The sequence below is a fragment of the Ascaphus truei genome, chromosome 3 (genome assembly GCF_040206685.1).
Source record: "Ascaphus truei isolate aAscTru1 chromosome 3, aAscTru1.hap1, whole genome shotgun sequence".
Lineage (NCBI taxonomy): Eukaryota > Metazoa > Chordata > Amphibia > Anura > Ascaphidae > Ascaphus > Ascaphus truei.
This window is the reverse complement of record NC_134485.1, coordinates 226,286,232-226,301,265: the sequence shown is the minus strand read 5'-3', so window position 1 is coordinate 226,301,265 and position 15,034 is coordinate 226,286,232. Positions and strand designations below refer to the sequence as shown.

At 38.8% G+C, this 15,034-nt stretch overlaps 1 protein-coding gene across 5 annotated transcripts in view; it reads right to left on the bottom strand.

The window, feature by feature from the left end:
- The window catches only part of CFAP47 (cilia and flagella associated protein 47), a 663,944-nt gene that overhangs the window by 529,342 nt on the left and 119,568 nt on the right, over positions 1-15,034 (bottom strand). For all 5 annotated transcript variants that reach the window (XM_075590256.1, XM_075590258.1, XM_075590257.1 and 2 more), the window contains exons 20-22: positions 13,042-13,119; positions 11,613-11,757; positions 10,871-10,965 (exon numbers count right to left, since the gene is read on the bottom strand). In XM_075590256.1, coding sequence (XP_075446371.1) covers positions 10,871-10,965; positions 11,613-11,757; positions 13,042-13,119 — 318 coding nt within the window. The remainder of the gene's footprint in view (positions 1-10,870; positions 10,966-11,612; positions 11,758-13,041; positions 13,120-15,034) is intronic.

Below are 15,034 nucleotides of genomic sequence, written 5' to 3'. Positions count from 1 at the left end.
TTCCTGCACCCACAGTCGTGCACCTTGTGGCAGAATCTCCAGGAACTGCTCAAGGACAAATAGCTCCAAAATGTCCTCTTTTGCCTTCTCGGTCGGCTTAATCCACTTATTCATAAGATCCATCAATTTGGCATAAGTCTCCCGCGGTCCTTCTGAATGATTATAGTGGAGGTTGCGGAATCTTTGCCTGAACGTCTCCGGGTTGATGTTATATCGCCTGTAAATGGCCTCTTTCACCATCTCGTAGTCTTCAGCATCCCCTGGACTTAGAGCACTGTAGGCCATCTGAGCCTTCCCAGTCAGTGTGGGCACTAGCCTCATTACCCATTGTGATCTTGGCCAATGACTGGCTCTGGCCACCCTCTCAAACATGACGAGAAAAGCTTCAATGTCATCCTCAGGGCTCAGTTTAGTTAAGCGGATCTTTTTGAGGATGATTGGCTCAGGTGCCGGTGTTTTGGTTCCTGCATGAAGGAGCTTCATCAAGTCCGTCATCTGCTGTGTCTGCTGCGTCTGTTGCCGCTGCATATCAGCCCATTGCCGCTCCTGTTTCTCTTCCATCTCCTGTCGCTGCTGCTCTTGTTCTGCCTGTTGGACCACCAGCCACTTCAGAAGGTCCTCCTTTCCTTCCGCCCCAGTCTTAACTGCTTTCACTGTATCGGTCTTGGGCTTGGCTCAAACGTCCCCAGTGTCCTCAGTGGCCTCCAATCCCTCATCATCCTCCATAATTACCTCCACGCCCTGCACCAATTTCTTCTGCTCAATCAGCCCTTGTCTGGTCAGGACACCCGGATATCTTCGTCTGTTAGGGCGAGCTGCTACCTTCCTTTGGGTCCTTTTCATCTGAGACCATAGGGTTTAGATGTTGGGGAAAATGTACTTTACTCTCTACCAAGCATGCAACCAGTTCAATGCCAGCCCAAAGCATCACCTATTAAAGTTTGGCTTCAATATACAAAAAGACCCTGCTTAGATTACAGTACAGACAAAGATTCTTACAAGAACATACAGTTACAATAAATGTAGACCAGTTTCTTAAAATAAAAGGATAAAACAAAAACACCTGTACAGTATGTCACCATATGTCATAGCTTTTTCCTAGAGAGGTCACTGGCATTGGAAAGATGAGAACTCACATGTCTGATAAAAAAAATACCTTGTTGAATTCTAAATCATAATTAAAAATTAGGGCCATATATTCTAACTCCCCTTCATTTACAACCACATAAGCACACCTATGTCAATCAATCAGACACAGGGGTTTACAGTTGTATGAATTAAAAGAAAAAAATCTTCTTTTGCAAGGTTTAAAAGTATGTCTGAATATAGAAACATACTCATAACTTAATTTCCTGGATTCTTAGATAGCGATAGGCGTACCCCGATTCAGCTTAATGAAATTGAAAATTCGGAATGGGGGAGGGGTGCTGATGGGTAGGTTAATTATGGTATACTAAAGGAGAAAAGAAACCCAACATGTAGCACTCTGACTCCCTAAACTGAATGATTAGTTACAAAGTTATATCTTTAATGTTCATAAATACTAAAATAATGGTGATTAAAATTGACATACAATAGACACACACTGATGATCCTATGTTGAGTGCAATGTAACACCCTGGATCACTAATAGTAAAATAGATAATTGAGCTATATTAAATCAGTAATCTAAAAGGGGTCTGATATGCAGACTAACTGTATAAGGTGGTGTTAAATAGGCATAGAGTAGAGGTGAGGGTGCTGTTGATAGATACTGATGTTGCGCAACCCTGTCAACACATAATTGGTCAGATTGTTCAATTAGTGAGTATAGCAAATCACTTGTGTGATAGCAAGCTGCGTGTTAGAATGTGTTGATACAAGCTGTTTCCCTGCACCTAAGGAGTCAATGACTACCCACGGATTGGTGCAAGTGGTAGCAATTGGTGCATTACCAAGATCAAAATTCCTACTTAGCTTCTCAAAGAAACTAATAAGGTTAGTTTGGCACGACTTAACATTCATAAATACATGCTGACTATGACTAATAATTTTGTTATCTATTAGGTATTCCTGAATGTTATCCCGTACTAAACCTTCAAGTAGCTTCCCCACTATTGATTTTAGTTTTACAGGTCTGTAATTACCCGGTTGTGATCTAGCTTCCTTTTTAAATATAGGCATCACGTCTGCTTTACCCCAATCTTGTGGTACGGAGCCTGTGGAAATGGAGTCCTTGAATATTAAATGTAATGGTTTGGCTATTACTGAACTTAGCTCCTTAAGAACTCTAGGATGTATGACATCGGGGCCAGGTGCCTTATTTACTTTACTTTTATCAAGCGACCTATGCACTTCTTCCTCGGTTAACCACTTGCTTGTTAATATAGAGGTTGTGGTGACCTGTTTGACATGTCTTTCTGTGATGCAAAGGTGATATTTCAAGACTGTAAAGCTTTATTGAGGCTGACAACCCAGGATCTGGCTATTGTCCACAGCCTTCTAAACTGTACATATTTCATTGTTAGTGGGCCATGTGTGATAGACCACCAATAAAACCCTCTTTTCAGATCAGCACTTACACAGGAAGGGTCTTGACCTGTCATAAAAACAATTATTGTAGTTTTAATACAACTTCTGACCAATGTTAACCTCTGAGGTACTAAATTGATAAAAATACTTTAAATCCTCCACCATTTTATTTTATATATATATATATATATATATATATATATATATATAGGGGAAAATGTTAAAAATGGTTTTTGAAGCAAAAAGTGGCACTGAGTGCTCATTTGCATGTCATTTCCCAGAATCCCTTGCTGCAGTGGAAGTGCTGTATGCTGGGTGATAATGGTGAAAGGTGGGGTTGCAGACCTGCCTAAGACATGCAGATGAGCATACAGTTGTATTTGCATATTTGCTTTCCTGTGGAGGGTTTTTGTCAATTTTTTTACTCACCATAACTTAACTCAGTATTATGGTATAGCCTATCCTATAGCTTCTTTACATACCCAGTTAACCAGCCCCACACTGATGAGTCCCATTAAGGTCGAAACAGCTGTCTGTGGGTGGTTTTCTGGGTATGCACCTTAACCCTGGCTGTGCTCAAAGCTGTGACCATGCAGCAAGCTTAAGCCTATAGGGAACCATGTTAAAAATGGTTTTTGAAGCAAAAAGTGGCACTGAGTGCTCATTTGCATGTCATTTCCCAGAATCCCTTGCTGCAATGGAAGTGCTGTATGCTGGGTGATAATGGTGAAAGGTGGGGTTGCAGACCTGCCTAAAACATGCAGATGAGCATACAGTTGTATTTGTATATATATATATATATATATATATATATATATATATATATAATCAAAAAATAAATAGATGATACCGTTCTGTGGCTAACGAAATGCTTTTATTTGTGCGAGCTTTTGAGATACACTGATCTCTTCTTCCGGCGATGTTACAATGAATGAAGCAAGCAAAAGCTATACTATAAACAGTGTCTATTGGAATGTTATCTGTGCTGGTCCTTCTCCCGGTGTGGATGTGTTTTATGGCTGGAGGTGTCAAAAGGTTCCTGAAAGCAAGTGATGAAAGAGTGTGTATGTGTATCAGTCTGAATTAACATGAATGGAGAGCCCACAGTATATGCAGTGCTTTACAAAAGGTGTGTGTGGAGTGGGAGCGGATATAAATGGTGTGGGTGGGTGTGGAAATGTGAGAGTTAGTAGCATAACTAAAAGTGTGTGTGGATACTATGTGGTCCCTATTGGTTTATAGGGATGGAAAAACAAGGAGTATAAGTATGTGTGAATCGGGAATACAAAATCAGAGGAAGGTTCACCTGTTCCTCCAGCAATGTCGTGTACCTCATCATGTGCATGAAATGCCCGGGGGGCTGCTACTACATAGGTGAGACAGGGCAGGGGCTAAACAAGAGAATGAACCTGCACCGCCACAGCATCACACGCGGAACAAGAGACAGTCCTGTTGGCGAACATTTTTCTGACCCTGGCCATAAAATGAACGATCTGAGGGTTGCCATACTCAAAGGTAATCTTAAAACACCGAAAGAGAGACGGTTGCATGAATACAAATTTATGCAACTGTTCGGGACACTTAGCAGTGGCCTAAACAGAGATCGAAATTTTATGAGTCATTACTGACACAAGTGAACTCTCTTCCCATGAGCGCTATAGGCCATGTCTGTACACACTGTGCTATATGTATGCATACACAGCTGTCTCTCACACATACTTATAATCCTTGTTTTTCCATCCCTATACACCAATAGGGACCACATAGTATCCACACACACTTTTAGTTATGCTACTAACTCTCACATTTCCACACCCACCCACACCATTTATATCCGCTCCCACTCCACACACACCTTTTGTAAAGCACTGCATATACTGTGGGCTCTCCATTCATGTTAATTCACACTGATACACATACACACTCTTTCATCACTTGCTTTCAGGAACCTTTTGACACCTCCAGCCATAAAACACATCCACACCGGGGGAAGGACCAGCACAGATAACATTCCAATAGACACTGTTTATAGTATAGCTTTTGCTTGCTTCATTCATTGTAACATCGCCGGAAGAAGAGATCAGTGTATCTCGAAAGCTCGCACAAATAAAAGCATTTCGTTAGCCACAGAACGGTATCATCTATTTATTTTTTGATTATTGAAGCTCGGCTAACACGGTACTGATACCTCTACATGTATATATATTTAGACAGAGGCTGGGATGAGATGCAAAGCCATTAAACCCACTCACAGACATGTTTCAACCTTGATGGGTATCATCAGTGTGAGGTTGGTCTTAATGGCAAAGCAGGTTTGAGACTAGACTAGGTAATCACCACTACTATTAAGGTTATGGTGGGTAAAAAAAGTGACAAAAACCCTCCACAGTAAAGCATAAAGCAACTGTAAATATTACTGTATGTTCATTTGCATGTCTTAGACAGGTCTGCAACCCGGTCTTTCCCCATTGTCACCCAGCATAGAGCGCTTCCACTGCAGCAAGGGATTCTGGGAAATGACATGCAAATGAGCACTCAGTGCCACCTTTTGTCTCAAGCTCGTATTACACAAGCCAATCCTCAAGCCAATGCATGCTGTTTTAAACACAGCTTTTAGACAGAGGCTGGGATGAGATGCAAAGCCATTAAACCCACTCACAGACATGTTTCAATCTTGATGGGTATCATCAGTGTGAGGTTGGTCTTAATGGCAAAGCAGGTTTGAGACTAGACTAGGTAATCACCACTACTATTAAGGTTATGGTGGGTAAAAAAAAGTGACAAAAACCCTCCACAGCAAAGCAAATATGCAAATGTAAATACAACTGTGTGCTCATCTGCATGTCTTAGGCAGGTCTGCAACCCCGCCTTTCACCATTATCACCCAGCACACAGCACTTCCACTGCAGCAAGGGATTCTGGGAAATGACATGCAAATGAGCACACAGTGCCACTTTTATATATATAAACTAATAATCAGTTTGGCTATGTGATACTAGGTGTAATTAAGATGTACTGTATATCATGTTTTTAGTACCTAACTAGTCAACTATATGATCTTTTGCCGTTATAAGTGAGCAATTTACAAGCTATATTTAGCTATTTCTGGGACAGCCTATTACTTTAGCCATCATTAGTATTATACTATCCTGATATAAAATTAAACAATGGGACTAATAAATGACCCTTAAGAGCTGTCTTTGATCTGCCCCCATGAAGAGTGTTATGGTTTTGCTACATTGTTATGAAGCTTCTATCACTTATAGTCTTATAGGCTAGCAGCGGTTCTTCAATACTCCATGGGGTGGGCTGGTTCAGTGACTGTTATTATGGTGCACTTTGATAGCTACAGTGTGACGGTGAAGAGGTAACCAGACTCACTAATAAAGGTTAAGCCCGTTTGGTTACCTCTGACCCTTGTTTTAGGGTTCAGGAGTGTCAGCTCTTGGACCCAACTGTTGTAAAATCATTACCTGTAATTATGCAACAATAAAGAATTTTTGTGTTTTTACCTTTCCAAGGATGCCAACAAGCAGGGATTGCTGTTGTATGAGTTTCAGGGAGGGTTTTGCAGAGAAAGTGTTGTCAGATTGTGTCTATCTAGTCAGGGGCCAGAGTTGCTGGTTTCCCTAGAAATGTACCCAGGAATCAGGTCGGATTCCTGGATGCATGTAGACACAGTGTCTCGGTAATATCTCCCCTTGAAAATGCTTGCGTGACTCACCACTAGGGGTCCCTGCTTCAGCACAGCCCAGACAGGTAAATGGTGCAAAGGGTTGTAAAGTATCCCTGTAACTATAAGGGGTCCCCAGGTTAGGGGGGATACCCAGTTACTGTACTGGTAACCCAGAACCTGCTTAGAGGTTCTGGGGTACTCCAACCATCTATAAGGTTGTGAGGGGGCTTGTAAAGTCCAGTCCTAAGTCTATTTTCTAGTGTGTGGGAAAAATGTCTAGTAATAAATAAAATCCAGTTTTTTTTCTCTATTCCCCATACCAGCAAAACTTAGGATATTTTTAAAGTGTATATTTTATTAAATTGTGTGTTTAAAGACATATACACTTGTGAGCTGGGACTTTCAAAACCAATGCTCTGACAGGCCAATGGGGCTACCAATTGGTGCCAGTAGGTCTGGCAGGACATCTGGAGATTAAAGCCCCAGAGGAGGTCCAAGGTGTCAAGGCCATTTGGACAGGAGGGAAGGACTCAAGAATCCACGTCCTGAGATCAATGGATGCTCTTTGCATTTCCATTTGCCCCACCAGACTGACAGGAGCCCGTCACTGCAGGTGGCATTGAGGAAACCAGGGACAGAGGTGCCAAATTGCACATGCCCCTATGTTCATTCAGATTTCCAGCTAATCCTGTTTTTTCTACCAGCTTGTCTCTGATTGGCTGCAGAGAAATTTCTCACGCTTTGGATTGGGCTATAGTATTGTTTGAATGAAACTGAGAGGTATTATAACCCCTGGCGCCCCTCAGATGGTTAGTTCTCCAGTCCTCTAAGATTCTCAAATTCTAAGTTTCCAGTTTCAAGTCTCCAGCAAGAAAAGGGCTGCTTCAGCGAAACCTGCCTGGAATATTTTCTGTCCTGTTTTTGCAACTGTTATCGGGGTTAGGATTCCATGCAACTAGGAGAGTCTAGGTTGTTACCCCAATTCCCAAGTAAGTGTGTCTTTTTGCTGTAGTTTGTGTATCATTATGTGTATGCCTTTTCTTGTGAATAAATTTGCAATTTAGGAAAGTCTAGATTTCGACCCCAGACCCTTAGTAAGTGTATCTTTTTGTCTGTATTTTGTGTTCCATTGTGTGTGAGCGAATTTGTGCGAATAAATTACAATTTATTTCATTAACTTGTTTTGCTCAATGCATGATCCTGGTATAAAGGTGTAAATTGCCTGGTCTCCTGTGACATACAGTACTAGGTATCACATGCACCATAGAGCTGATGGTATACAGGGTACCGTTTGTGCTGTATCCACTATCTTTTAATCCGCACTGGTCAATGGGAGTTCTCTCCATTGGAGGTTAGGGTGATAATGTCACGGTGACACCCGGGGGAAAAAACTAGGGTTTTGGTGGGTTTTTCAGTATTTGGTGCACTTATAGAATGGAGATGTTAGTGGAGACTTAATTACTACACTGAAATGTTGATATTTTAGAATAAAGATTTTGTATTTTTGTATACAAGTTTGGTGTGCCTTCCCCTACATTATATACAGTAAATATATGATGCACTCAATCCCAATAACTCTGGTATCACTATGAAATCTAGATTAGAAGAGTCTAATATTATTATCAGAAATCAGTGCCTCAGGACCCAATCTTGCCTTCAAAATAATTTGCATTATATGTAAACCAGTTTAGGCAATGCATTAGATACATTCTGGAGAGGGTTAGGGGGAGATATATGTTATTGTAGTCTCAAGTACTATATGTATCCCCTCAACAACATATAGAGGGGCATCTATGCTCAAAAAGGAGCCTGGAAGGTATGCTAATGGTATATGCAAAGTATATTTAAATTACTCATACCCCAAGCATCCTTAAAGGATTTCCACAAGATATATCATGACAAGTTAGGTTCTAAGACATTTTGTGAGGCCCAAAAGGATCAGACCCCACAACCTCTGGTATTCAGGGCAGCTGTTTGAGCAGTGAGCTAAGCCAGCTACAGTAGAGCTTCCCTGTCGCATACTTTTCAGCTCTACAGCGGCAAATTATCGCTGTATTCGCTACTGGTGATGTAATTTCAGGGTCTGGAATCACATTTTTCCAAATCCGTTTGCGGATTTTCAGTGATATTAAAAAATCCAAACGAATTTGCCTTTTTGAGATTGATCTATGAAAATCCACGGATGAAAGGTACTTGCAAATCCTCTGTGCATTCACATTTCTGTATACTTATGATTTACCCCCGCTGCAGCTTATAAATGAACAGAGGAAGTGGTGCTGCAAGGGGCAGGTAAAGTAATATACTGAAAGACAGACAGAACCCCTGTAGATAGCACTCTTTTCCGGTGTGAGATGGTGATTGACTTAAAATACCTTTATTAATAAACAACTTCATTAAAATAATGGGGTTTAAAACAATTATTAAATAATACCAAGTGTTGCTAGCTCTTGGAATTAGTTGTTCCAGAGGAGTATACAAATATTGGTTAATGTCCAGTGTTAGGATATTCACTGGCCCTAGTGTTCCTCATATAGAGTGAATGAACTAGAGATGATTGGTGATTGGAACGGTAGTTTGGACCACATATGTAGTGCCACAGTAATTGAATACTAATAGATGCTATAATTCAATAAACCTATACTATGTTGCTATGTGCTGCAGCCAATAGTACATTAATGATTTGTGAAGAGCAAATCTAGGTTAATGTGCATGTAATGGTGTCCACTTTCACCAGCATTGGAGATGGTGGTGCGTGAGTGCAAGTAGTTATACTATAAAAATGTGTGAACCCCGGATCTGTAGTAGCAGATCTAGAGTTAACATTAGTATTCAAAGATACATTACTGGTAAGTGTTGTAGCACTGCTGAAACTCCTGTATGTTCTAATACTGAGTTATCAGCTAAGTGCTGCTCCTTGTAGGGTTAATAGACCGGTCATCTGTGAAAGACCTTTCCCTAATTGGTGCAGTACTCCTCCAAATGTGGTAATAGTCTGGCACTCCAGAGGTTAATTGCTGGATAGGGTGCCGTTTTGCTCGCTAAATTGTATCCTTTAAGCTATATGCTGTGGTAGGATATTTGCATTCAGGCATCCCTTATGTTAAAATGATAGACTGCCAGATAAACAATGTGCCGTTCCTATAACTTGGCTCTTAAGACCGTCAGGTCTATAATCAGCCCATAAATGTGCAGGAGCAGAGCCACGCTGACTATCCTAAGTTACACTGAGTCAGTGTCTGTGAACAAGGGCTCCGCGCGTGCACGTGGTGCCGACGCGCGCGTTTCGCGAGTGCTTTGTCAAGGCTATTGTAATCAGAACTTCTGAATGCAGATATCCTACCACAGCATATAGCTTAAAGGATACAATTTAGCGAGCAAAACGGCACCCTTTCACAGATGACCGGTCTATTAACCCTACAAGGAGCAGCACTTAGCTGACAACTCAGTATTAGAACATACAGGAGTTTCAGCAGTGCTACAACATACACCAGTAATGTATCTTGAATACTAATGTTAACTCTAGATCTGCTACTACAGATCCGGGGTTCACACGTTTTTATAGTATAACTACTTGCACTCACGCACCACCATCTCCAATGCTGGTGAAAGTGGACACCATTAGATGCACATTAACCTCGATTTGCTCTTCACAAATCATTAATGTACTATTGGCTGCAGCACATAGCAGCATAGTATAGGTTTATTGAATTAGTGCATCTATTAGTATTCAATTACTGTGGCACTACATATGTGGTCCAAACTACCGTTCCAATCACCAATCATCTCTAGTTCCTTCACTCTATATGAGGAACACTAGGGCCAGTGAATATCCTAACACTGGACATTAACCAATATTTGTATACTCCTCTGGAACAACTAATTCCAAGAGCTAGCAACACTTGGTATTATTTAATAATTGTTTTAAACCCCATTATTTTAACGAAGTTGTTTATTAATAAAGGTATTTTAAGTCAATCACCATCTCACACCGGAAAAGAGTGCTATCTACAGGGGTTCTGTCTGTCTTTCATTCAAATTTCTGCCAATATTTCACCCATCTCTATTCACAGGCCTATATCATTGTTGATCCAGGACAGAAGTCTGGGCTTTTTATCTTGCAGTGAGCATCAATAATCATTGGCATGGCCTGAAACATAATTGCAGAGCAATGTGTTTCAGGATCCTCTGGCAGTGAACAAAAAAATGTGCTTTGTTAGATAATCTATATAAAAAAAATAGATAGCATAATCTTAATTTAGCTCACATTAAACATTTGTCTAACACATGATCAATGGGATGAAAATGTTTAATTTTATGCATATCCTGGGAAATCCAGAAGTAATGAATTTAATCTAATTAACACATACGTTCTTCATAATAATGTGCAGATATCACAATTAAATACATTAAAAGCCAGTTTGATAGATGCACTTCAGTCTCAGCCTGTGAAATTACAGTAGGTAATTAAATTTGTTGGAATTTTGAGTTTATCATGTTTTGTGCGATACATCAAACACCCGTATTTTGAAAGAAGATGAGCAGTGTAGGCACTTATTTATCAACAACCCTCTAAATAGGAGGCATGGTAATGATTAAAAATTGACAAATATTTAAGAATTTACACATTTTTGCACCGCTATACGGTATGTACGTTTAATTTTCTGTAATTTTATTGAAACTTACTTCTTTGGGATTAAAAGACAGTGCACATTCCTTGCATTCCTTTTCTTCTAACTCCACCGTGTACAGATGTGGATATAATGGATCAATGTCAACCACTAGAAAGAATATATGACAAAGATGTTTCATGTTATCATCTTAAGCAATAAACTATATAATTTGTGTCTCTAGATTATGGTGTGTTAACAAAGAGGACTGCAGCACAGTAAGTGAGTTAATAGTTAACGCACAGGATATATGACCATAATGTGCATCTCTGCATGGGAAAAACATGTCAGCACATCAAAAAGGGAAAGTCTGGGAAAGAAACAAATAACACTAAGAACCATTGGTGGTGAGATTAGTACTTTATTCATGTAACTTTTTTAATTACACATTTTAGGAAATAAAACAATAATTTGAAAACTTTTTTTAGTAGTGTGAAACCTCTACAAATATATTACAACGGGTGTAGCACTTGTTCAACCAGACTTCTCTGTTTAATGTTCTTTGTTTTAAAGCTAAAACAAAAACTGGCCGTTGCTTAATTCCTCTTTTTGATTCTCATTTAATCATTGATGGTCTTTTTCTTTTCTAAGAATTTAGAAAGGAAGAAAAAAAAAAGGGTGATGCCCACTGAGGCAATGATAAGCCACCAGTTAATAAGTATTCATTACTCTACGTGTAACGCATGCATTTGGCTTTGGCAAAGTATTTTCACTCAAGGAATGTCATACCAAACTAGTAAGTATATGACTAGAAATACCTGATTCTTCTTTGAGCATCATAGAAAAATCTTGGTATTTGGAAAGGTCAAATTCTACTTTTGCACGTGTTACACCTTTGTTCTGTAGTGCAAATGGAATAACCTGGGTAGAATTAACGTATACCCCTGGAAACAAGAATGAGCTCTGTAAATAAAGAATGTAATGATAACATTAGAACACACATATACCAAGGGTTCTTAACTCTAGTGCTCAAGAGCCCCCAACAGGTTAGGTTTTCATAATATCCCTGCTTCAACAAAGGTGGCTCAATTAGTAGCTCTCTGCTGCAGCACAGATTGCTCAATTGACTGAGCCACTGATTGAGCAACCTGTGCTGAAGCTGGAATATCATTAAAACATGACCTGTTGGTGGGTCTTGAGGACTGAGTTGAGAACCTTAATTGCAATGATGCACGTTCTGAACTATACATCACCAAACCTCACAGACATGTTCACACAGTGAAAGCTGTATATTCGTTTTCACTTATTAAACAAAACACTAAAAATCATCATCATCATCATCCATTGCCAGAAACAAAGACATGTGAATTATAAAACAGCTGGTTCAACTGACATTCAACTGTATCTAAGTCCTCCAAGTAAAAATTTTTTTTAAATTTAACTTCATAATTTCCTCCATTGTTTGAAATGTTTAAACCATAATTTGTATGCTTTTGGTAATATATTTAATAGGATAGTACAGACAGTAAAGAGATGCATGCATAATATCAATATATTGTGCACCTTGAATATTTTCCATCATATTGCCTGTATATAGTAGTTTATTATTTGCAAGTTTTATTGAAATTAAGCACTTAAGATGTAGGTTGCAATCCTGTAATATTAGATTTCTGTCTTACAGTATAACAAAGTAACCCAAGGTTTGAGTGGATCTTACAACAAAGTACAAACATTAAGAAGCTCTTAGCTATGTACCTTATACTAAGCTTTACCCCTGTAATCTGACATTTTATTTAGATGTTAACGATGCTGCTATGTTTCAATATGTGATGTTCCAGGACATACTGTACATTGCTTTGCTAGTGAGTCAGAGTTATCCATGAAGAAGAGCGGCAATTTCGATTGAATCCCTGCGTAGGCTAGATTTGATATAATATTAGGACAAATTAATGTATCCATGTATTTATATATGCATACATATGTGCTCTGTGTTTCCACTGGTATGTACGTATATCTTTATGTATATAGCGCCATCCATGTACACATTCAGAAAATGAGTCCCGGCCCCAAAGAGCTTTTAATCTAAGTTAGAATCCAACTTCAAAGTATTGTGTGATGTATATTTGAACATGTGAGTTGTTAAATACAAATACCTATTTTAAAAACATGTCAGCCCTAATTGTGGTTTAACATACAATATTAGATGTCTCAGAGAAATCAATGTACAGTAATAATACGTATACTCACAATAGAAATATCTACTTCAGGTGGAACTACAGATCCTCCAATCCTCAGTTCAAGTGTCTTTGCATTACGCACAGATACCTAATGAATAATAAAATGTTAGGACCTTTATCAAAAACACTACCAATTATAGCACAGTCAACAACATATATATATATATATATATATATATATATATATATATATATATATATATATATATATATACATGTAGAGGTATCAGTACCGTGTTAGCCGAGGTTCAATAATCAAAAAATAAATAGATGATACCGTTCTGTGGCTAACGAAATGCTTTTATTTGTGCGAGCTTTCGAGATACACTGATCTCTTCTTCCGGCGATGTTACAATGAATGAAGCAAAAGGTATACTTAAAAACAGTGTCTCTTGGAATGTTATCTGTGCTGTTCCTTCCCCCGGTGTGGATGTGTTTTATGGCTAGAGGTGTCAAAAGGTAGATGAAAGCAAGTGAAGAAAGAGTGTGTATGTGTATCAGTGTGAATAAAAACGAATGGAGAGCCCACAGTATATACACTGCTTTACAGAAGGTGTGTGTGGAGTGGGAGTGGATATAAATGGTGTGGGTGGGTGTGGAAATGTGAGAGTTTGTAGCACAACTGTAAAGCACTGTATATACTGTGGGCTCTCCATTCATTTTTATTCACACTGATACACATACACACTCTTTCTTCACTTGCTTTCATCTACCTTTTGACACCTCTAGCCATAAAACACATCCACACCGGGGGAAGGAACAGCACAGATAACATTCCAAGAGACACTGTTTTTAAGTATACCTTTTGCTTCATTCATTGTAACATCGCCGGAAGAAGAGATCAGTGTATCTCGAAAGCTCGCACAAATAAAAGCATTTCGTTAGCCACAGAACGGTATCATCTATTTATTTTTTGATTTTATATATATATATATATATATATATATATACATATATATATATATATCGATCGTCTTACGTTCAAATCGTTGGACTAAAGACCCCAAAATAGATGCTAGAAAAAGATAAGATGCTCAGCAGCAACTCAGGTCTGATTCATGTGACATGAGGTAGGCCAATCTTCGTACTTCACGTACTACTAGTACTAATACACACATCTTTTGACAAAAATACACTGTACCTCTTTTGCGCACCATTATTTAAACAGTATATTCTGGCAGGATGAGATTAATACAATGAATAAAAAAACTAGTCCAATGGCAATTTCCATACGCGTGTCATCGCTAGAGTAACGGTGACTTACAAACAAAGGTTTGTTTAGCTATTATATTTGATTGCATTTGTTATTGTCCACATGTTTTTCTTCCACTCTTCCTCTTTAGTCTATTGTTATCATTTTTTTATTGTTTGGTCAATGTTGATCATTATAAATTATTAGTATTATTTTTATTATCTTTATTATGTTGATAGGAGGTTGAGGATTTATTCCTACATTTAATGTGGTTATCTTTGTCATCAACTTATTATAACAAGTATATTTTATTTAAGTAACAGTTATTAAGGGTTTTGCTTTTGTGTAATTATGTTTATTAATACATTTATCATGCTTTTTTATATATTTTTCAATGTCTCTCTGTCTAGAGTCCATTTACATGTTGTGCACATTATTATATGTCTTATAAGTTGTATTTTACATTTGAAGTGTCTCAGTTTTTTGTTATTTGTTTGTAATGCCAATTTACTCACAGTCGCTCATATCTACCCACAAAGGGTAGAAATTGAATTAGCAATTAAACAATCAAACAATTAGGTTTTGACTATATAGGGTGTGAATGATTGCCCCATTCCTTAAACCCTGATGAAATCACTGTTACTCTAGCGACGAAACGCGCAGGGCTATTGTCATTGGGCTAGTTGCCAGAAACCTACTGCATTGCTGCACTGTGACTATGGAGAGCTGTGGAACCAGGAGAGCGTTAACCGCTATGTCGGGGGACTGTTGTGTGGACACATTCTCGGAGGCACCAAAATGTCGAAGCGGA